Consider the following 24,250-nt stretch of genomic DNA (forward strand, 5'->3'; position numbering starts at 1 on the left):
ATTTAACTCCGACTAATTCCTCTGCCATGGGAAAAAATCCAACGCGCATAAAAAGAGCAACAGAAATCAAGACAAAGAGATTAAGTTAGCTATCCAAACGTGCTGCAAAAATAAACCTTCAGAGTCTTCAGAGCATTCCAAAACGCAACTTAATCCGCTCAATCTTAACTGTGTGAGCACAGTCTCCCCCCATATACTGTACAATCACAAAGACCATAAACACCTGCCCACGATGAGTTCCACACCACAGACCACCAACTGCCACTTTTCTCTCAATTTACTCTCACTCTAGTCATAGAACCTCGCTAAAATAACGTTGCCAAGTGACGCCTTTTGAAAATATGCACTCTGCTTGCACAAGCCTCTACAAATAAGCAAACCGTTCGACCGGGTGAGTTAGTCTGACCCGGCAACTAAATTCACACCTCGGGAAAGTAATCTGCATGGAGATGGCGCCCAGTCAAGCGGGGTAAAATATACGACCTCTTTGAAGTCAATAACAGTGCAGGATAATGAAAATTAAAAAGCTGTTTAAATTCAAAGAGGAAAACACAGTGTGTTGTACTAATGCAAAGTGCATTAGGGTTAAAGGGATAGTTCAGTAAAAAAAAAAAATTCTGTCATCACCTGCTCACTCTAATAGAGATAAACCTGAAACTTTCCTCAGTGTAGTGCAAATTGAGATTCTAGGAAAAATTGAAATGACTAAGACCTTGCGTTGTATGGAAAATAACAGTTTCCTATTTCTTAAAATTTCTCTTTATTGTGTTCTACAGAATAAGAAAACTCATGAGAACTTAAACGATAAAAAAATATCATTTTTGGGGGCCCTATCCCTCTAAAAACGTTCTTTGATATAGCTGCACAAAACACAGTTTTATTTGGAATTAGTAGTCCCACAAAACTGTTGCATCAAGAGATCTGCTCTTAACTACATTTAACTACATTTAGGAGAAGAAAACCATTACTGTAAGCCTCTGTGGCGACGCACACAGTCAGTTTGTACATGGTAACCTCTCTCTTTCTTTTATCCTATTCATAGAATAAATTAATAATGTTCTGCATTATTTTTGCTTACCCAGAGTGAAAAGTTAAACAGCCATGCTCCTTTGAACGGAATCTAAACAGAGACTATTGTAAGACCATCATCTGCAGAAGAACTTTAAATCCCAAAGCACCGCAACTCCAAATACATCTGGTGATAAAACAACTACAGCCAAGAAAATGTCATTACAGGGGGCAAACCCGGCATGACTTCAGAGAACCAACTGGCTGCCATTTCCAGTCAGAGACTAACACAAACACCGGCGAGATAAGGGCCGTGAACAAAAGAATAGGAGATGGGGTGAGATAGAGAAGAGAGTACTATGGGGAAATCAAACTTCACAAGTAACTTTGTGTCGTTTTTTTCGACGGACAAATGGCTCCTCTCAAAAGCAAAGCATCCTAGGGCTTAAAAAGTAGCAAAAGCTACAGCAAAAACAGCTAGTTATTCCCAAAAGCGACACAAAGCCCAAATAAAAAATAAATCAAGCTGATGGATGTAAATTTTCGACGCAATCCAGGAAAGCTGGATGCAGAAATTTCTGCTCCCTCGGCTCGGGTTCCATAACGAAAGCAATAGTGGCAGGAATTTGCGAGGACCACGAGCGAAACACCGTAGCGTGTGTAAACACTGTTTTCAAAACACCTTGAGCCAAACACGGTTTGTTCATATCGACAACACAGAACTCTCATATGTGAGGTGCCATTTGTCCCACATGCTGTTGTTTGTGAGATTAATATGTGTAATACGCAGTGAGGTTGATAATAAATGAAGAAAGCGATCCGATTTATTTCTATCCATCAATGGAGAAAACATTTATCATCAGATTAATTTAGTTATGACAACTTGTAATACATACTATGTCTAACAAACTTTGGTTATCCTGATTTACAATGAGCCAGAATAAGTGCTGATGACTCTGATGTTTCGTTTTCCAATTTCACCGAAATGAGGTTAAATCTCATCTGAAACTCAAGCGTTTAATTTCACCGCTCTGTTTCTGCTGCGAATGCTTCATCACATTGTCTAAAAGTGGAGTAGAGTCACGCTTTCTAATCTCGTGGGGTGGCAAGCGGTTTCGCTCTAACCTTGACACATTTTCTTTTCCGCTATTTTAGGAACAGAGCGAGAAGCTGGGACATAACCTGATGCAGCATGGCCCTCCTGGGAAAGATGGCGAGATGAGAAAAGGAGGGAAGGAAAGATAGAGAACACAGCCACACCCACTACATATCACCCTTTGTTTGCACCTAGCGATTTAAATAAGCAGATGTTCAGATTTACTGGTACGAACATCAGCCAGATCTGTTTAGAAAACAAAATGGGTAAAACAATCTATTTAGCTAGAAAAATTGATTAGTCCAGAGAGAGGTTGCTGGAATGTGTGTGGATGAACCACTTGACAATCATTATATTTTCCATTCTTCTGTCTTTTAATGGGACAGTTCATCCAATAATGAATATGATGGCATACTTTACTCGCCCTCATGTCATTGCAAACCTATATGATTTTCTTGCTAAAGAACAAAAAGAAGATATTTTGAAGAATGTTGGTAACCGAAAAACGGCATTACCCGTTCACTTTTATTGTACAGACACAAAACCAATGCAAGTAAATGGGTACTGCATTGTTCGATCACCTACATTCTTCAAAATATATTCTTTTGTGCGAAAAAACACTCTCTCTTTAAGGCCCGATTTCACAGACAAATCTTAGTTTAAGCCGGGACTATGCCTTAGCTGAATTTAGATATTTATGCCGCTTTTATAAAAATGCCTTAGAAGAATACATTACTGGTGTGCATATCGAAACAAAACAATGGCACAGATATATTATATGACATTTCTGGGCAAGTTATATTCAGTTAAGACCGCTCACACATTCATTTTAGTCTGCGATTAGCCTTAAGCCTTGTCTGTGAAACCGGGCCTCCATTTTATTGTCAAATACAGCAGATGTCAAGAACAGGAATATTTTTTTTTTCATTTTTTTTCAGGATGATGATGGATACGATGACTGATGATGGAAATGTGTGTTGTTTATAAACATTGCTGTCGTAAAATCTCCAGTTTATTACTGTGCACAAGTTCAATCAAACGGTAAAAAAATCTATAGTTTTTTGTGGCCTGGCCCCCCAAAAAACATAATCTATTTACAATTACCAAAATTGCTGATGGTATCCTCAATTCACAATGCTGCTATTCAGTACATATCTACAGTTCAGGTAGAGTGAAGTGGCATGTAATCGTATTGACAAGAGTATTATTACAGTACATGTTTTGAACACAATTTGTATTTTTGCACAAAATATAAGACGCATTCATCAGACAACATTTCGACCTTACATCTACAATAAATAACAGAAACTACTGACCACCCTAGTTTAATTTCATCAGTCGTGTGGAGTCTGTTGTTTCTTGCTTTCTCCCTCAGTTTTATTGTTTTGCTCCTCTAAGACTCTTAGTAGAAAATCTGAAAAGGCTGCTACATTAAAGTGGACTTCAGAGAGGGAGATAAAGCCCGTGCTCAACGTCTGATGGCTGATTTTATCTTCTAATAACAGGTAGCGTGAGAAGCCATGGCAAACAAACCCACAGAGCAATGCCCCCAGAGAGGGTTCCGTCCCTATGAGACAACTCCATGCACACTTAGAATGTGCGGCCTGCGCCAAGCAGTCTCTGTGCCGCCGTTGGGCTTTGTCACTTTCCCCAGGTGCTCCCGATAGCCAGACATATGGGATTTGGTGGGGGACTTTTATTCTGATACAAACAACTACCACACTGAATTTGCCCAATTTTATTAAAACATAATTTAATTAAAACAAAAGTTAAAGACAAGATAGATTTGCATTTCTAATGCATTTAACATCCGTAAAAGTGTTATATTTTAGAGTTAAACAGATATTTAAGAAAGTAATGTAAAGCACAACACTAAGAACGATAACTATAGAAAGATCATTCTTAATTTAAGATTTAATTTAAGATAAAAAATAAATAAATGTGATACTGCAGTGTTCTAGGTACGGGGAAAAAACGTACATTGGTGGTTATCTTTAAGCTCTGAATTTGACTAAATTAAGCTTTGATGGTATAGTGATTTTTAGTCCCAAACATTTTTTATTATATTTTTCCAATTCCCCTGTCTGCAAAGATTTGGTCAGCAGAAGAATACAATTTCAGGCAAACTTTATATTAGTATTTTAAAAAATGAATGGATATACAAAGAGTAAAGGACATTTGTCAAAAAAATAGGTGCAATTTAAAATAATTTTGTTTTCTAAAGAATCAAAGGTAAGCGCATGAAAATCTAGAGTCTACAAGATAATGCATTATTGTTAAAGTGTCAAAATCTAATGTTTTGTGAGCATGTGCTCCCATTTTGCTCATCCCATTATATCAAATGGCACAAAACAAATAAAGTGTCGCAGGTGAGGAAGGGCTGAAACCTTTCGACCCTGTGGTGTCCTGACTCACACTACCATACTGGAGCTCCCTATGGGGCAGTTGATGCAAATCTTACGAGGGAGGCACCCGCTAGTCTGGCGCCAGGCCATATGCCACAATCTCACCTGCCTCTATTCTAACCACACAACTGTTCCTTCCTTTACCAAATCTCAGTGGAAGCCACACCCAACCCCAGCAGTCCTCGGTGTCTCTACAGCATCCCAACGTCGCCAGTCTGAAAAAAACAATTCATTATTCATCCACTCATAGATCAGCGTGTCCTCTCCAGCCACTGGCAGAGAAGTACCATCGTGTAGGGCTGTTGGCGCCAACCACCTGGTCCCTGGAGATTGTATTTCAAATGCTTTATTTTCATAACGCAGTTTGCTTTGTGTCCTGCTACACAACTGTGTCATGTTGTGAAATGTTTTATCATCTTGATGTGATGCGTGTTGGTAGAGTTGGCTGCTTTATGTTGTAAAGAGCTGAATTCTCCAATAAAATTTTATCTATAGCCTACATTGTATCTCCAGAGCACCAGGGATTTAAAGAGAAAAGTATTGATTTGCTTTTATTTCCGCTTGACCGTGATGAGTGTCTAACAGCTGCGAGTCCTTTGCCACTAAACACAATTAATGTTTTTAGAGGTTGTATGGAGAGCATCGATCTAGAAAAGCCGAGCGGATATTCTTTTGCACCAATTTCTATATTCCATAAAAATGATTTTAGTAAATGCGGTTTCAAGTCATTTTACGAACACAAAGGTTTGCTGTACAACAGCATCCTCTGTTTGACTTCAGTGAAGCAAGAATGCCTACATGGTTACTATAGTTACCCGAGTCACACCTACACATCAATATCCACACTCCCACACACATCCACACAAACACACGCAAAACACTCCGATGATGTGAGTCATGTGACTACAGTAGCAAAAAGATTATGAGCATCGCTTCATACTGGTAAGAAACCAGGAACACAAATATGTCTAATGGCACAGTTGAATAAAAAACAGCTGTGGATGCTCGAAAAAAAGCTTTAAAACCTCCTGCCAACTCCTGTATAAAAGCAAATGGAGGTCAACGATTAATGAGGTTATTTGTGCTGAGAGCCCTGTACGCTCTGCAGTCCAGCCCTCTTCAAATGCATTAGCTGGACTGCTCTTATAACAGATTCCTATCTTTTATTGACAAAAAGCAACATGCTTTTTTACGCCTGACCACCATATCGTCGCTGTCCGGTGGAAACCTCCTATGTCCAAACTTTGTCAATTTCATTTTTTTCACAAATCGATACCATTGGTCAGTCCCCATGTGGGTCTGTTATTTATACAAATTATTAACAAATCTAAAGTGTTGAAAATAGCTTGAGAGAAAATCTCTTAACTCTTGGACACTTCAACTGTCTGAGAAGTCTCGTAACTCCACCTCTTCTTCACTCCGTGGGAGCCTCTCGGCATTATATCTCCTGATTGAAAGTCGGATAACTCTGTTTTTTAGACAATAACGAGTGATATTTTGATATTGGATCACTCATAGCTCTAACATTTAAAATAGAGTTTAGGAAGATGTATGTAATCACGATCATTAGCTTTCATCAGCTATTAAAGCCTCGTCGTCTCTTGTCAAAAGGCTCAACGCGACTGCAGACTTTGATGAACACTGCTGGCAGCAGCGACGTTTGTGTCCGTACCATTCTTATCAATGACAGAGTAATCTCGTATCTCCCTGCTCCCAAGTCATAAACCTTGTATCTCCAATTAAACATGGTTTTGGGTAGTTGTTTATGCTGGTACACAACAGTATATGATAACAATATAAGGTATAATACCAACTTTAACGATACAATGTATAATAATTAAAAAAATAATGGTTTTGGAGATGCAAGGATTTCGCCCGACAGCGACGATATACAGCAGATTTACAGACATAGTCATTATACAGTATATATATATCAACTGTTTTCTATGCTCAGAAAAAAATAACAGCATAATAGATTTTATACCATATAAAGGCAACTAAATCTTCTTTTGTCATCCTCGCAGCGATGAAGCAGCAAAGTGACTATTTAAACACAGCTGCATCTATATCCGAGACCTCTCTCACCCCTGCACACTTGCCTTTTATCTGCATGCCCTCCATTACAAAGAAATGCACAGCTGTCATTCCGTTGCCCAGAAACTTAATACCTATGCAGACACTGTCTCAATCTTGAAGCAGACGGGTGGTTTTGCCCATGAGGTCATGTTTTCCGCACACAAGACGGATTTCCCAGACGCATTCCCGCCAGACAACCAAATCGACAACTTCGTCAGTCGCTAAACTTCATTTGGCTCCACAGAGGTCTTATGGATGAAATGCTGTCATGAATAATAGAGAAATAATGATCTTATCAGGAATGATACTGCAACCTAATAGCAGAACAGGCTCTCTTATGGGCCTAATGATGGCGGCAGAAAATTCAATGTTTGAGCCGTTTGACAATATTCAGTATCTGTAGCTTAATATTTACTTCATTATATACTGTATTATACATTCTCAGGCTACTACCTGAAATATGTTATTACTGAAATATTAAATCCTAATAAAAAAAAATTGTGATATATACAAAATTATGTTTCAGATTGATTTGTTGAAATGGAAACTCTGAACTAATTCAAGGTAATGAATCAAACTGACCAACTTTAATGTCATTTTTCCCACAAAAGTTTAACTTAGAGACTATTAAAACATCTGTCTTAAAGGAACGGTTCTCCCAAAATGTTTAATTCTGTCATCATTTACTCTCCCTCGAGTTATTCCAAATCTGTATAAATTTCTTTGTTCTGAAAAATACTTGCAGCCAAACAGTTCTTGGCCACCATTGACTTCCATGGTAGGAAAAATTGCTTTATAAATTTCTTTGTTCTGTTGAACACAAAACAAGATATTTAGAAGAATGTAGAAAGAGCAAACAATTCTAGGCACTTTTGACTGCCATTGTAATCTTTCCAATATGGTAGTCAATGGTGATCAAGAACTGTTTGGTTACAAGCATTCCTTCAAAAATCTTTCTCTTTGTTCATCGGAACAAAGACATGTTTAGAGATTTGGAACAACTCTAGGGGTAAACGAAGACAGAAATTACATTTTTGGGTAAACTATCTCTTTAAGCATCTCATACTCACAGTTCGCTACACACAGAGCTATTACAAGACAAGTCCAATGACACGATCTTAAGGAACCTTAATGACCAAATAAAAAGCACATTACCATCATCATATTCCTAATGTTACTTCATTTGATATCACCAGCAAAATGGCCAAGAATATTAAGAATATTCATGTTTCATCTACTCTCAAATTCTTGCGATCTCAATCGTTTCCTTAGAGGCAGAAGTATATTTGGTAGCATCAATCAGTGGCATAGCATGCACGAGTTCCCGGGTCAGTGTTTTATTCGTCTCGAATTAATTTGCACTAACAAAACTCAACAAAAAGCTCTATTGTCAGTGGCAGGAAGTCAATTCTCCAAATGCTTGGCATTCCGTCTCATTTAATCTGTCTTTGCTTGTCCCCATAACGTCTTACCGCCTCCTGAAATCTGTCTCTAGAGAAGTGCAAAGATAGTAAACATTTATTTCAGATCCAGATTCCTCATGTGCTTGTTTGTTGGGTTTAAAACTCATTACTGCAAAAATTGCGACTGTATTTGTCTACATCAGACACAGTTTTCAAGTCGGACATCCCAGAGGTTGCACAACATTGTTGGGAAGGAAACTAATTAAGGTTTTTCCACATCTCGGCCACAATACTGTCCAGAGACTGTCTCTCCCAATAACAGTAATGAGAGGGAGAGATCTAGAGAACCGCGATGAGCTTTATTTATACAAAAGACGAAGCTCTGCACTCCGGCCTCTGGAAAACCAGACATGTTCTATTCTGACGGCTAGCTCTGTGTTTCCAAGCCTCTCCTCTTTGTTTTGTTGGCTTCCTGCTGTGATGCTCATTAGGATCCATAAACAATAGGAGCAGCTTTTCTAATGAGAACCCTTCAAAACTGCCAGCCCATGGGAAGCCGGCCACAGGTCGGTTTGATCGACTCGGCGGAAGATCTTCCAGACACGTTTGTTCACCTCTCAGGGATGCCACAGCTTGATGTTGTTTGCGGATGATTCTGGTTAGAACCCGCAGATCTGATCGAATGATTAATGAAGGTTACACAAACCTGGAGGTGGGGAATAGAGTCGGCTCAAAGCAAATCATTTTGAAAGTTTCACTGCTGTGGCACCACAGCTGTTGCATTTCTAAGACACAGAAGTGAGCTTTGGTAAGACTATGTCATATCATTGACATTTTAAAGGTTACACAATCCTTTATTTAGAAAGAGACAAATATTCCCAAACCTAATTACAACTGTAAGAGGTAAAGCACTTTAAACCGTAGAAGAGAAATTGGAGCCATTACAGTAATAGTTCCCCCACCATGAACATTCTGTTATTATTTACTTATTTTTAATGAAAATATGAAAATATAGACCAGGAACACTGAATCTATAAATCAGAGAATTATTTTTCACTTAAAAAAATCCTCTATTCTTCTGTAGTGATGCTCTCAAATCAAATGTGGTTCATTAGATGTTTTGCATCAGGTTTTAAGGCAACAATAAACAATATAATTCACATAAGAAATAATGACATCCAACCGAAATATTTCAATTGAGGTCAAGCGCAATGGGATTTTTCTCTAAATCAAAGTTTTGGCATTACTTTAAAAGCCCAAGAAAATATTGTTTGAGTAACATATACAAAACTCAAAAAAATGCTGGGTTATTTTCAACCCAGCATTGGGTCAAAAAGAGACAAACCTGATCGTTTGGATAAATCAACACAGAAAACGTTTATATTTGACTCAACAATGAGTTAAAACAACCAAGCAGCACTGGAATCCAGCCTCCCAATGCAAACTTACATCCCAACACAGGGTTGAAACACAGAATTTCTCTTAGGGGAAAGAGATGTTTCACACTTCTTCAGAAAATGTCACTAAAACTGCGAATGGATTTGGAACAACAAAGGGGGAGAAAATAATGACAGAATTTCTTTTTTGACTGGAGTATGCTGGAGTACCACAGTTAAAAACAAGCTCACATTTTTGAATGGGTTACATTTTAGTCTATGAACCCGAGTGAAGGCCTTGTTTATACAACTCAGGAAGGTTAAAATTAATGTGGCACAGGAAGCTAACAACACCAAACGAACAGTTGCTACACTATCGACACAACCTGAATCACACCCACTCAAAACCATCTGTCCTAGCAAGAGACAGACAAACAAATGAGGAGTCCTCCAAGCCATAAAGATCAACAATCACCATCTTCCGCCTTTAAAGCAATCTGCTGCACAGTCATTGATGTTGCACTAAACGCTTTTCAATCTTCATAGATTTTCCCACCTGGACTAAGTGAAGTAAAAAGACACAACAGGAGCAGCTGATATCTGTGCACAAAGATAGGGCTTGTCTTCATGTGGAAGTAAAATATTTCAAATATCTGCTTTTAAAAGAGATATGTTTCTTAAATATCAGTTTTAGTCTTAAAGTAAGAGTCGGAGACCTACTGACACCTGACATTTGAAAGGCTGAAATGTGAAAGAGAAGGATAACTAGGAGAATTTGATTTTAAAAGTCAAAAATGGTTTGAGGAAATGTTGTGGATTGGATTGTCTGCTGAGGTATCTGGGAGATAAAACAAAGTCCTCATTGGAGGAGGGGGGGTTGTGGTGGACTGAGGAGTACAAACTGTTGTCTGATTATTTGTCTAGACACACTGGTCCCTTTATGATATGTTTGTTAATGTTAGAAACTGAATTTGAATCATCATTGCTTTTCCTAACTGAACATTACTGTGATTTCCAAAAACTCTAGTACTGATGCCAGACCACCCATTTGCTGTAAAAAAATCGGTGATTTCAAATATTTATCTTTACAATAACACTCTAAATTTAAAATATGTTTTTCTTTTTAAAGGTGCAGTCAGTAACTTTTACGTTTTTATCACCCTCTCTGTATAACATAACATCTTATGGGTTGAAGTCAGCTGGACATTTCCAAAGGCATTATAAATCATTATTATATACAGCTTACCATTGTAAATCAGGGTTATTCCTCAACAACTGATTTGTGCCTATTTATAACCCAGAATACTTCTGGACTGCAGCTTTAAAGTACCAAAGAAAACCTAAAAACCTTTAAAAAGATTTAAACACTGACTTCTCAGTGAGTACGAACTGCTACCCAAGCTAAGAATGTTTATCGGTTATCTCTGGCTTCTCCTTTGTTCTTTAAACCCCAAACAGATGTTCAGACCCAGAGCTTTGTGCCAGTGATCTCACTGATGCCCCTTCAGCTCCAGTAACTCACAGGATATGTGCGAGAATAAAGGCCCTGCTTATGGAAACATTTTTCGAAAAATACATAATCCACAGCAGTGTTTCCATACCCAGCGAAATTAATTTCATACCCCTGTGATCAAGAAGAGTGAGAAAAACATGTTGAAAGACACTCTAAATCCCAAACCTTTCCGCTGAATGAAAGAAAGCAAATAGTATTTTTGTTTTGTATCACTTAAAACATCTAAACCACCTGGAAAATAAAGACTTTTAAAAGGATCTCTTCTCCCAGCAGACCAGGGTTCTGCATCCCATCAAAACAAGAAGACACTGAAAGGGACGCATGAATAAAACACTCTGCTTGGGTGTTTTTAGCCCAAGGCCAAGAGTAATAGCCTGAATGTTCTGAACGGCAGGTAGATGCATCAAGACCATCACCTTGGTCTTTTCTGAGAAAAAATATATATATTTTAAACATTTCAAAAACAGCAACCACTGTTGGAGTGGGCTTGGTTCGTTCTCCTATATTTAATCATGTATTTTATCGTATTGGAGAGGTAAAAGTAGTGACCCTACACACTTAACAAAACAACGTTATTTGTCAGTAGCATAAAAGAGTGCTGTAGGGATGACATATTTTTGTAGGCCAACTCGAAAGCTAGTACCTCACAGGTTCCCTCGACCAAATGCCTATGCATTTTTCCCATAGACATTTATAAGATTGCAAAAAATAAGCTCTGTAATTAACAAAGGTTTATGTTACTTACGCGTTTAGTCTATCGAGGTAATCTTTACAAATGAACACAACATTATTTATTTTTTAAAGTTTAAATACAATCACCAGAAATGGAAAGCTACTGTTATATGAGCATATATGCAGGCTACGGCACGGTCGCCCAATATCAACATCACCACCACCTACAGAAGCCTCCAAAAACTCTTTTAAACTTTATTAAACATATGTTCCTTTGAAATAATCAGTAAATAGTCAGTAAATGAATCCCCATCCATGTTTTTTTCTGATTTATCCCCATGTTTCTGATTTATGCCCATGCTGCTTTTGATTTATGCCCATATTGCATTATTTGTGTTTGTTTAACAGCTCCAACCGTGACTGTAGTTGTAACTTGTTAGCAATGCCATTTTTAAGACACATAAAAGCTTAAAAAATGATGAGCGGGTTTAACTGGTGTGTTTTATGTCATAGAATAACCAAAAACCTATTAAACACATTGACTTCGGGGTGATGGAACCAGAAGTGCTAAAATGCTAACTCGCTTCTGAGTTTTGCATAAAAAAATACATCATCCCTGCGATTCTCTATAATACTTTTCATAGTTTCCCGAGCATTTTGATTTGGTTGTGACTCAGGTGAAAGAAAAGACGGATGGCAAATACAACGAAAGCTCAGAAAAAGCAATCAAAGGTAAGGAGGCAATCAGAGAGGCAACATCAGACTCTCCATATTCAACTGGATTGCCTACTTTGGGAACAATTGATTATGTCAACAACCTCAAGGCTTTTTTTGGAAAACGGGTGGGGGAAGAAAATTACAGTACACAACAATCTAAGCTCTGAGACCCTTTCTAAGATAAGCAGCAAATCAAAAGTGGAGGTCATGTTCTGTATTTAAAACCTGAGAATTGAGAAATGATTAATATACCAAATTAATTCAATTAATAAACTAAACTAAATGAATAGCGTATTGAGTGAGCCTGTTAAATTGAAGTGTTCAGATTTTAAACAGTTGATAGAGCACTTTCTTGTCCCCTTCAAGAACACTGGCATGCCTACATAGGCAGCAACGCAATGGATCACGCTTGCCAATGAACTGACCACGATTCAAAAGAAGCTTGGCAGTAACTGTTTGTCTTGGAGATATTGTCCTTTGTTGCATGCCCGAGAGACAAGACTTTTCCCTTCCCCATGTGGACTCAGCAGTTTCACTATCATTTTTGCTCATTATCTCCCTGCTTATGAGGGGAAAGATGTAGACGCGCCTAGTTTAAATAACGCAAATGTCGGTCACTAATGAGAGATTTCAATAATCCTACGTTTTACGTTTTTGCGCTGAATGATGGTGAAACATATGCCTCAGGGTTGTAAAATCTTGGCTGCTTTAAGCATCAGGTTCCTCTGAACGGATTACATCAGGTCATGTGGTTTAATCGCATCTGATAAACAGAAGGAGACATACAAGTGAACCCGTACATTCTATTCTGCATTATATTTATAGATTTCAAATGGAAATTAAGACCAAAATGTATTCATATTGCATTGCTTTGTTAGTACTTCAAGCAATTCAACTAATGTGACGTAGCACACTTTGTATTTTCTTGTGTTGTTTCTGCCATCCAGCCCCCCAACCTTTTGTCTTCTCTTAGGTTTTAATTCTTTAAATTTAGGCCAGTGCTGGCAAGGCTTCCAGAATATTCTTTGGGGGCAAAATATGAACTTAAAAGCTCCAACCAGAAAGCCTATGTGTCGTCCACAGGCAACTTATTTCTTATTAACATTGTTGTTAAATGTTGCAATACAGAACTGAATATCTTATAAAGTTTTTTATCATTCAAACAAAAACCAGAAATCAGATAAACACATTTCAACTGTCTAGACAAGCATGTCTCTTTTCTACGCTTTCGAGGACAGGAAAGTGACCTCACGTACTAATTGCCATTAAATTAAGCCAGTAAAATGTAACTTAATGTCAAGGACTGGAATCAATTTTTTTTAGTGAGCCACTGGTCTGTACTGTGTTCACACATGCTTTGCAGCATAACATGAGCCTATAGCGTGTTTGTTTGTCAACACCATTACACAAGCACTATTTGCAGATAGCACATGACAGCATTTCTAGAAAGAGAGGAAGTTAACAGAACATAATACATATGCCATTATGCCACAATCATGCAACGTTTTCAGTTGCTGTCATGCCGTCAGATGGGTTGCCGTCTCAAATTGTTTTTAAAAGGAGGGCTTTTTGCATTCATTTGGCATGATGAAATTAGCATAACTCTCCCTCAACTTATTGTGACATTGGTAAAATCACTGACTTTGATTTGAAGAATTTGAATGGATGAAGCTGTGAAAACAGTCGTGTAATTATTCTGCTGGCTGCCGGCGGAGGAAAACTGTAACCTTGTAAAACTGCCTCGCGTTGCTACTGTTTGAACATGGTGTAGTGAGGAACTCCGAGTATGTGGAGACTTTGTTTTGGTGGTTTTAAGCGGAAATCTACTCCGAATTCTTTGAAACGGGGTAATAAAGTTGAATCTTGACTGCATGTGGACTGTTTTATCTGAATTCTTGTTAAGATCACAAAAGCAGATGTACTGCAAGAATGGACATATCTGAGGTTCAGTGAATTTCATGTTTTATATTAATAATTTAATTTTACAAGGCTGAAAAAGACCTACAGTTGTACATTCAAGCACTGTAGGCTCTGCTATCAAACTGTTGGATGATGTCACTGTTACAAATGACATCAACAGATGAGTCATACAGTGGGATTAGGGAACATATAAGCAGCACCCTAAGGGTGAAGCATGCATTCATTGTGCTACTAATAGCATCAAGCAGAACAACAATCTGTTTGTGTGTAAAAAATCAACAAAGCCGTAAATTATGGTACCTGTTGGTCTGAACAAGAGCAGACAGAATTGAAAAATCTGGTACTGCCAGTGGCACAAAAATGACACACTTCACCCCCCCGGAAAAAAATCTTCAGGAAAAACAAAGTTGTGTTTCTGCTTTAAACGTGGAGGGTGTAAAACATCAATGTTTACACTTTACGAAGCTGCCTCTCAGTCGCCGACTTCAGGAGGCCCTTCTGCTTGAATTAGGAGAAATCCTTTCAGAGATGGGCTGCAGAGGTCGGGGGGGGGCGGCTTTTCAGCATGACAAAACCAACCCTATTTCCCTCCTTTTTCTTTTTTCCCTCCAACGCTCAACAGGACGCCTTCGAAGCTTACACAATGCAAATCAGTCTGAGCCCTCTTTCACAGAGTGATTAATATGCATAGACAGCCCATCCTTATCAAACACCACATGGAAAAACAACTGGAGAACGCTTGGGCCGATTGGATTTCAGTCAGTTCGCACGAATCAAATTATTACATTTTTACAAGCCTGAGAGTCACGGCGTGAGGAGTACAGCATGAAAGCATTAAAATGTTTTTTTTTCTGAAAAAACGTCTAAAAATCTTACTGCATGGGGGCAAATCTTTCTACCAGATTCCTTTCAGCTCTGATCAGATGCTGTTATTTTCTTTGGCCCAAGGCTTAGTAAAGCAATACAACTATAAAAGTAATTCTATAAGGTCAAAACAGTAACAGAAGGAATCTGTATTTCTTCACAGAGATGAGAGAGGTTTAGATGTGGACCCATTACCAACAGGGTTAAAATATCTTTCAGAATTCATTCTTATAACACATAATAAATTCTCTTGGGAAGATGGTGGAGAGTATGTCATTAATTTATATCCGCACAGAAGACATGTCCTTGAGCTGAAATCAGTTGATTGAATTGTGGCTCATCTGAGGAAATTACATTTTGTGCACTGAAGCTAATTTCACGACATTATTCCTTGTAAAAAAATAACAAAAGCTAAAGCACTAATACTTTACTTGAAATATTGAGACCTTTCATAAATGTCAAGTTCAGATATGAGAATAAGTTTCAAACACTCGACTGAACTACGCAAAATATAAATAGCACACATAATCTGAACTAATATAAAAACACTTGGCTTAACTGTAACTTGGCCCAAAGCACAGACAGCAGTAATTTTACTCTCTCGCAGTATTTTTGTAGCAGCTTTGAACTTGCCACAGAAGGAAAGTTCCAGATGTTCACCATCCTGTAATAGTCTATTTATTTTCCTTCAACAGTTAATTAATCTTATACTTTACCCGCCTCATTGAGGTCAGGGAGACGTACAATATTTAAAACCCACAGAAGTTCTTTTATTTCTCTTTACAGTTCTTTAGAGGGTGACTTTAAAGACAGCCTTCTACGTTCAACACAGCCTGAATAAATCCAGTTAATGTGATGTGGGACATCAGTGTTCAGCACACGCATACAGTATACAGCTGCATGTCAACATATATGACATGTCAACAGGCTACAACAGCATGAACCTCTAAACTACAAGAATAGTGGAAGGAAAGAGTGGAGGGAAGAAAAGAGACTGTGTGTGAGTGAGAGAAAGAGAGAGAGAGAGAGAGAGAGAGAGAGAGAATAACAGATCCAGGTGTTTGTTACTGTTACACCTCAACAACAACTTATTTAAACCCCCAGGTGTGCTAAACACTGTAACTGTATAAAACAATAAACTTAATGACAAAAATGAATAAAATCATAAATGTAATACATCAATTGTAGATCACATATTTTGTAGGCTAACCCGAAAGTAGGTTCTCTTGACCGGAAGCATGCATTTTCCCCATAGACTTTTGGGAGATCACATAAATAAGCTCTGTGTTTAACAAAGGTTTATGATGTTAACACGTGTCGTCTATCAAGTTAATCTTTACAACTGAAAACCACATTTATTACTTTTGAAGTGTTATCACGCAGTGCCTGAAATTGGCACTACGTTTTAAGAGATTTGTCCCCATGCTGCATTATTTGTGAGCTTTATATGCACGATAACGTCTAACATCCCCGCCAAAGGAAGTAGTCACTTTTATCAACTTGTTAGCAACCGCCGTTTTTAAGACAAAATAAGGCTTTGTTCAGGTGTATTGTTGGCGTGTTGCTATTTTGAGGAACTCAAAATAGACTGCGCTATAGACCAACTCAAATCTGGTCTAAAGTCAATGGGGCAATATGTTTTTGGTTATTTAAAGAGCGTGTTAGTAATATGCGCCAATAGGCCGGGTGCACACCACTAGTACATTCTGCTTATTACATGCAGAAGGATGCGCAACAGCACACAAACATGCCAAATATTCAAAATGAAGGTACTACAGTATAAAAAGATTATTATTGTGTGCATTGCGCTAAAAAAATCCGGCTTGTCCTGTAGATTAAACTCACACACGAGCAGATGCGTTTCCTCTCTGGAGAAAAGTCCCGTCTTTGCAAAATCTGAATCGCAAATAGCGAATCCGCCATGGTGCGAACGCAAGTGGCCCTCAAATGGAATGGGAGATGAACCAGTGTTAGTTTACTGCACATTTTGCCCAAAACACACCCATGATTCAATGAGAGAATTGGGACAACCTCGGAGCAACCCGTTTAGGTGCCCCGCAATGACCGTTTTCCCATCGTTAAACTAGCAAAAGTGGATTCGGACACGCCCAATCGTCAAAATAGGGCCGATTCGGAGCGATGGAACCGGAAGTCCTAAAACGCTAAGGGTTTTGCACACGAAAATACGTCACCTATGAACCTCCCTATTAATTCCCGCCCAAGTCTCCGCCTCTGATTGGCTGGAAATGATCCACGCGCTCGAATAAAGCAATGAAACATTATTATTCTAAACACTCGCAGACCGATCGCTAAACTCATGCATTCAACTTTTAAATCGCTTTCCAGGTTCAAATTCAGTTCAGTGCTCGTAAGCACATTCATAAATTCATTAGAAGTTTAACTTTAGTCTTCAAAGGCACAGAAATAAACTCATTGCAGGATAATGCAGAGATGTTCCCCAGCCGCTCAACACGCGAGTGCTCATTCACCGCGACCCGCGTTTCAGCACCACAGCTCTACTAGTGCTCTCCACTATACGATTAAACCAACAGAGGGCTAAAAAAATAGAAAAATAAACTTCCCCGGCTTACTGTGGCGGCTTAGTTTGTGATATGTTTTAAAAACGCACCAGATGGTTGTTTTCTCCCAAGACAAATCTCCAAGGAGCGAATGCGCATGCATTAATGTCCATAACAGCACGAATAACACGATTTCGGTGTAATTACAAATAGGCTTGTACTTAAATATTATTTATCAACGACACTACACGTAAGAATAACATTACACTGAGACGAGAGGTTAAACATAATTCCCCACTGAAATGAGATTTTAACCGGGCGCAAAACATTTGTGCCAGTTTGGTTGGGATCAAAATCACCCAGTTCGGTTTATTCAATGTATATGAATGCAAATACAGACTATTAAACAAGACTCGTCTCGCTGACTATATCAACGTGGTGTATCACAATATGCATCGCTCGCATCCTCATCTTTATGTCCCTTAACTGCTCCTGTCTCCCGTGCCGTGGATGCAAGGCACCAGGACAACGGGGAAAACGGGGATGCGAGGAGGACACATTACAACACCTCACAACTAACAGAACTAAGTCTCATTTATAAAAACAAATAGCGAAGCATTTACATCTTACCTGCATAACCACAGAAAAGCAATGTCCAAATGAGATCCCTTATTTGAAGCATCTTCTAAAGGTATGCTCCGTGTAGAATAGACAGGGAGAGTTGAACAGACGAGCTCAGATAATATCTAAATAACTACGTCGCTTTGTCCCTATTTTCAGGTTGCTGGGATATCAGTATGAATTGGTCCTTAGCCGTAGACAGAGAATGCAATCTGAGCTGCACAGCGAAAGAGTGACAAGGGCCGCAGCACTCACAACACGAATTAATCCGCCAGTGCAAATGTATTCACGTCTCACTCGAGGGGGCACTGGATGCACGAGCATAAACTAGTGCGCGCACTTTTCTAATTGTGGTGGTGCTGCAAACGAGAAACAGCAGATGGCTCGCTCGGAAAGTCCTGTCGTGTATAGTCGTGGACAACTAAAATGACTCAGATTAGGACTTCTCAAATTTACAATTAGTGGTACGGCTGGTTTTGTTTCCTCTTGTCAGACTCAGATCCACAAACGTACATCTGACAGCACTATTTTAATCCCTTAGCCTAAAGTTTCTGAAGTGTGTTAACCATCTGCAAAGATGCATCAAACGCAATGCAACTCCAACACATCAGCGTTTAGTTACAATTGTAAACAAATACAATTTATTGCATCAAACACTATTGTGGGTAAGTACGTTAGTTTCGTCAACATTATAACAGTATTATCAAAACGTAAACACCAGCAGTAACTGATTTGGTAAACATTTGTTTGTTTGATGAGCTACGTACCTCTCCACACTTGTCGACATGTTTGCTTGACGTCATACACTCGCGTCGATGCACGCTTGAACTAGTCGGATTTTACAAAGCGTTCACTGCGTAAATAATGAAATACTACTTTTATTTTTAAGTTATCTAAAATTGCTGATTTTATTTACACAAGTATTATGAGAATGTAATAATAAATTCATTTAGGAATTAGAATTGATGGTATTTACAAAATGTGCACCGTGGTTGGTTAAAGGTGCAGTTTGTATGAATTTTGCAGTAAAATATCCAAAAACCACTAGCCTAGTGTTATATATTTTGTTCAGCTGAGTACTTGCAATATCTCAAATGTTTCCAGTTACTTGGGAATATCGGCATTCTAAACAGTGACACGGGGCTTTGAAGTCGCCTGTCAATAGCGTCATATCCGCGTTACCCTTTGTCACTGCCTTTCATGATGTAGAAACCGCATGACAACAGTGTCGTTGATAAATCCGGTAGTAGTGTCTAGCGTCTAGCAAGCCACTAGCATTTTTCGAGCAGTCCCTTATATGGGGACCACAATTATTCGCAACATTTATAAAACTTTACCTCATCCGCTAACATGATTTCTCGTTCCCGTTTGATTGATGGACATCAGCGGTGAAGTTGCAGACAACAGATCCCATCATTCCACGCTCCTTCACAGCGTCATCATGCTACAGCATTGTTGTTTTTTTGATTGTGCGCCCTCTGGCTGCAGTTTCTACAAACTGTACCTTTAAAGCTCCATGGGAGTCCCCTCGAGCACTCTGGTAAAAGCCACTGAATTAATTTGTAACTTTTAATAAGAGATACTACAAATTAATCAGTTTAATTTAAAGAAAACAAATGACCAAAATAATTGATTCGTTTAAATTGACCACAATACGCAAAATTGTATGAACTGTTTTGAGATGAAAAGCACACCCAACAGTAGGCTATATTTAATTACCAATTGACATTTGGAGGGTGAGTATTTTTGCAATCACTTCTTACAAAAAACATTTTTTCAAATCCAGGTTCAGTGAATAATAAGGGCTTTGTCCAGACCTTGCATTTAAAGCTATAACCTTTCTTATTTAAATATTATATACTTTAATATGATGAAATGTTCAATCTGGAAGTGAACGATTAAGTTGGAGATTAAGCTAAACTAAACCCCTGACTCGTTTAGCCATAAGGTTTAAAAATGGAAATAATGTGGTCCCTCCAGGCTTTCTGAGTCAGTAAGGTGGGCTTACCTGACACTACAATTGCTTTGGAACCTGGTGTTCCAAATATGGTAAGAAGCGTTACATATCCGTCACACGCTTAAAGCATTCAACCAATCACCAATCAAATATTTACTATAATGAAAACATCTGGACAGAGTGCATCTCAGAGCAAAATGTGAACAAATCCTGCAGTTCTTGTATTGTAGTTTTTTATGGGTTGTCTGCAGAATAGAAGAATAGATTCTGTAACAAATAAAATCTGGGTTTTTTTTGCTGAATAAACTGATTTATAGAGCATAGCAGCTCTGAATGACTTTAATCAAGATAAAAATTGCGTGAAACTTGTGAGAGAAGGTAATAAATTGAATCAGGCTTTAGTAGCACCACCATAAAGTTACCCGTACATGCAAATTTGATTTTTTTTACACAACTTTGGTTTTTAGAGGAAACAAACTCTTTCATTTCCAACAGAAGTGATACAACTGAGGGTGAAATCGCGTGATAATTTGACTCTCTTAAGAGTAAGGGACAGAAAATGTCTTTACATATAGTCAATGAGAAATCTCTATATTACTTCTAAGGAACTTATTTCGAAAACAATTTGAGGCTTTTGAGGAAAGCTTTACAGGGTTCTTGTCCATATAAAGCACTTCCGTATTACGCAATCACGTTGGAAAGGTTACGGGTGACGTAGATTTCAAAAGATTTAAACATTCCTGATATGCACATGAACTGTCCTATTTAAACAATAGTCTTGCACAAAGACATATAACGTGTCATTCAACATCCAAGAACTTTTGAACGTTCTTCTTTCTCAACGCTCGTAAACACTGGGTCGGAACTTCCGCTTACGTGACCTTTCCAACGTAATTGTGTGGTACGTAAAGTCATGGATGCACTACATGAGGCATTGTGAGGCAGTTCAAGCCATATATTTCTGTTTAAAAGTATATGATTTTTACAGATTTCTTGGAAAATTACTAATCGTTTCGCAAGACAACGCCCTTATTCATCGGCTGGTGTCGTGTAGAGCCTTTTGAAGCTGCAATGAAACTTGGACCTTAACCAACAAGGAAGTAAGAGCCCTGAAGCTTTCATTAAAAATCCTAAATTTGTTTTCGACAGAATAGATAAACACAGATAGTGAATTGTCATGAAATGTACATTTTTATAGTGAAAAATCACTAATATAAATCAATTTTATAGTGAATTTAATCCTTACTTTGGGTTAATTAGAACAACCCAGCATTTGAGGTTTTCTCCTTATTTTATTGTACAGCCCAGCATTTTTGAACAACAGATTCAACAGTTTCTCAAATTTCCTTTTTGGTGATAAAGGTGAAAGGGAAAAGAGATGGTTGTGGCTGGCCAATATCTATGTCCTGGTTTTCTTCCGTTAAAAGGTCAATAACAATAATTCCCTACAGACAAGACAGGAGTCGCATGAGGAGAGCATTGCTTCAGACGTATCTCAGTAATTTGTAGCTGAGTGTGAAAATGCATTCCATGAACTGTCAGAGGTTAGAACGAAGAGGGCTCCTCCATCTCCGTTTTCAATCAGAATTCTACCCAGCGAGGTGATAGCATTGCAAATGTTTCACACGCATTGCTATGGTCAATCCACAGATGCAATAGAATGAGACTTTTATGGATATAGTGGGTAAAATTGCCCTTCTCAAGTTCGATAAAAGAAGGAAATGCAGACATGATCAGCTGTTTCAAGACTGCAGTGGGCTCCATAAGTCTTCTATGGAAAAGTTGGTGAATGTTAACTTAAAAATGTTTTATGGAGGTCAAAAACACTGTTTTTATAACTGTGTTTGGTACAATATAAAGCTCATCCATATGCGTAAATAGCATATGATTTATTTTTTCAGGGGAAAGAGTAGAAGTCACCTGGTACTGTATATCGGTATACCTAGACAATAAACGGAAAAAAAAACTTTAACACTTTACTTCTACAATAATGTGTAAAATGTGTTATTGTGGTGAACCTTAGTTAAATGTAGTGTAAGGGCACCCAAATGTAATAAAAAAATCCCAATTAAGTAATCAAAATTGCAATTAAACTTGACACTATGTATTATATTTAAAAAATATTATTATATATCTATTTTTTTTGCATTTAAAATTCACTTAAATCTAAGGGGCCACATGGGTAGATCACAAAACAAATGCAAAAACCGTTCGAAATTTTCAATGTGTTGAATTGTAGATAATTGCTATTTTAATTTGTCTTATTCTCAAGGTTGTGCTTTATTTCCACTGAAATGACTGACAACAGTATTTACTTTCACAAACAAGGACAATCTCACTACACTGAGAAAACAAATGAACTGTATACTATTTACAACTACAGTAATTTTAAAGATAGACAAGGATGGTAAGCAACGAGTAACATTTAACAGAATTTAGTTGTATCCCAATGTTAGACTTCCCTAATATTGAGCAGTGATGACTAGCAGGTGCACTTCCTTGAACCCCCTTCCATAAAGTCATCGCTCATGTATTTAGTGCTGTAACACAGTACAGCACAGACATTCATCTTTAAATTCTAGATCCTATTTCTTCCCTTCTGTTTGTTGTACCAAACTTGTCCTTCTCTCAGTAAACAAGGCGCATGGTGTTTGAAGGCACAGGCTTCAGGGAGGTTTCATAGAATCAGAGCCAGCAGCAGAGAACCGCTGTGGGGCTGGTAATGAATGATGGACCATCTTTTGTTTCTCTCAGTCTCTACTGGTCTTCGAGATAACAAGGCCCTGTAACTCAATCCAGCTTGAGACTTAAGTGCAATGGCTCCACCAGCTGAATAGTCTTGAGTACAATCAAATCAATGTTCAGCTTTATATTCTGTTTCACCAAATGTTCCAATATTCATGAATGAAAAATAAAACATTTTATTTTATACTTAGGCTTTTCTGTGATATTCAAACAATATAAAAATCCTTGTGATCATAGAATGTTACTGGTAAATGATTTGAAGCCTTTGAAAACATATGTACACCTCAAGTTATAGACAGTAAAGAAGTTTTGGTTTGATGTTATCAAGCTGTTGAGCAGATGGGGGTAAAGCATTACATTCTCCTTCGTCTTTTTACTATGAACTGCAAAATGACATGTAATAATATGCTAAACCATTGACAGGAGCACAGAGTCTATATGATTGTAAATGCTTACTGTTGAAATGCCTCAGCTGTGCTAATGGGACTCAGGAACACAAAAGATGTGGCTTTATTTTTTCGTATACTTCAGTGGCTTTATGGATTATTTACATTTATCTGAGGTGAAGTAAAGGCCTTCGTAGGAAAAGACTCTTCAGTTTAGATCAAACTGTATATACAAGATTTTAAATTATTGAATGGTAACCATAACCACAGTTGTCCCAGGTTTCTATACATTTTTTTACAATATGGAAATTAGGACTGTCACAATGTCAGATTTTAATTAAACGGTTCATCACCTTGGAATTATAATCTTCTATCTGACATTGTCAAAACGTTATCACATATTATTATTTTGTAACAATTTGTTTACAGAATGTGATGTTTTTTCCTTTATATTGAGTACATTTTGGGTTCTATACACAAAGCCAAATGCAAAAATCTGAAGCACAATATCTCTGCTCCAAATATATAAAATAAGTTTTATAAAATAAAAGTCTTGTGGTCAAAATAATTCACAAAAACAATATACTCGTGAAATGAAATTTTGAAAAATAAATAATGCTATCAGTCAAATCTATTCATCTTTTAGTTTGTTTTTATTGTTAACTTTATGTTTCTCTGAATAACTAAAAATATGAGTTAAGGGATGCAGTGAAAGCGACTATAAACATTGGTTCTTAAAGCAAAATGTGAAAGAAATGCGCACAATATACTGCATTAACATGAATTAATTATCTCTAGCTTTAGTTTTTTACAGCTGTTTCAGCTCTATTTTTTTACAATGCATTATGTTGAGTTTTATCGTTAATGGAATGTACGTAAAATTAACAAAAAAAGGAAGCAGAAAATGACATGTTTCTTTATTACACTTATTTTACAGCGTATTTCGGATATTATGTGTGGTATATATATCAT

At 37.7% G+C, this 24,250-nt stretch overlaps 1 protein-coding gene across 6 annotated transcripts in view; it reads right to left on the minus strand.

Annotated features, from left to right (window-relative positions):
• The window catches only part of ncam1a (neural cell adhesion molecule 1a), a 187,147-nt gene extending 168,731 nt beyond the window's left edge, over window positions 1-18,416 (minus strand). For 3 of the 6 annotated variants that reach the window (XM_056732031.1, XM_056732030.1, XM_056732033.1), the window contains exon 1: window positions 18,200-18,414. In XM_056732031.1, the coding sequence (XP_056588009.1) occupies window positions 18,200-18,251 (52 nt within the window). In that variant the 5' untranslated portion in view covers window positions 18,252-18,414. Of the gene's footprint in view, window positions 1-18,199 lie in introns of all 6 variants that reach the window. The other 3 variants (XM_056732029.1, XM_056732027.1, XM_056732032.1) reach the window with 2 other exon arrangements.
• Window positions 18,417-24,250: the final 5,834 nt, after the last annotated feature.

Source organism: Triplophysa dalaica, chromosome 19 (assembly GCF_015846415.1).
Source record: "Triplophysa dalaica isolate WHDGS20190420 chromosome 19, ASM1584641v1, whole genome shotgun sequence".
In the NCBI taxonomy this organism is placed as follows: Eukaryota; Metazoa; Chordata; class Actinopteri; order Cypriniformes; family Nemacheilidae; genus Triplophysa; species Triplophysa dalaica.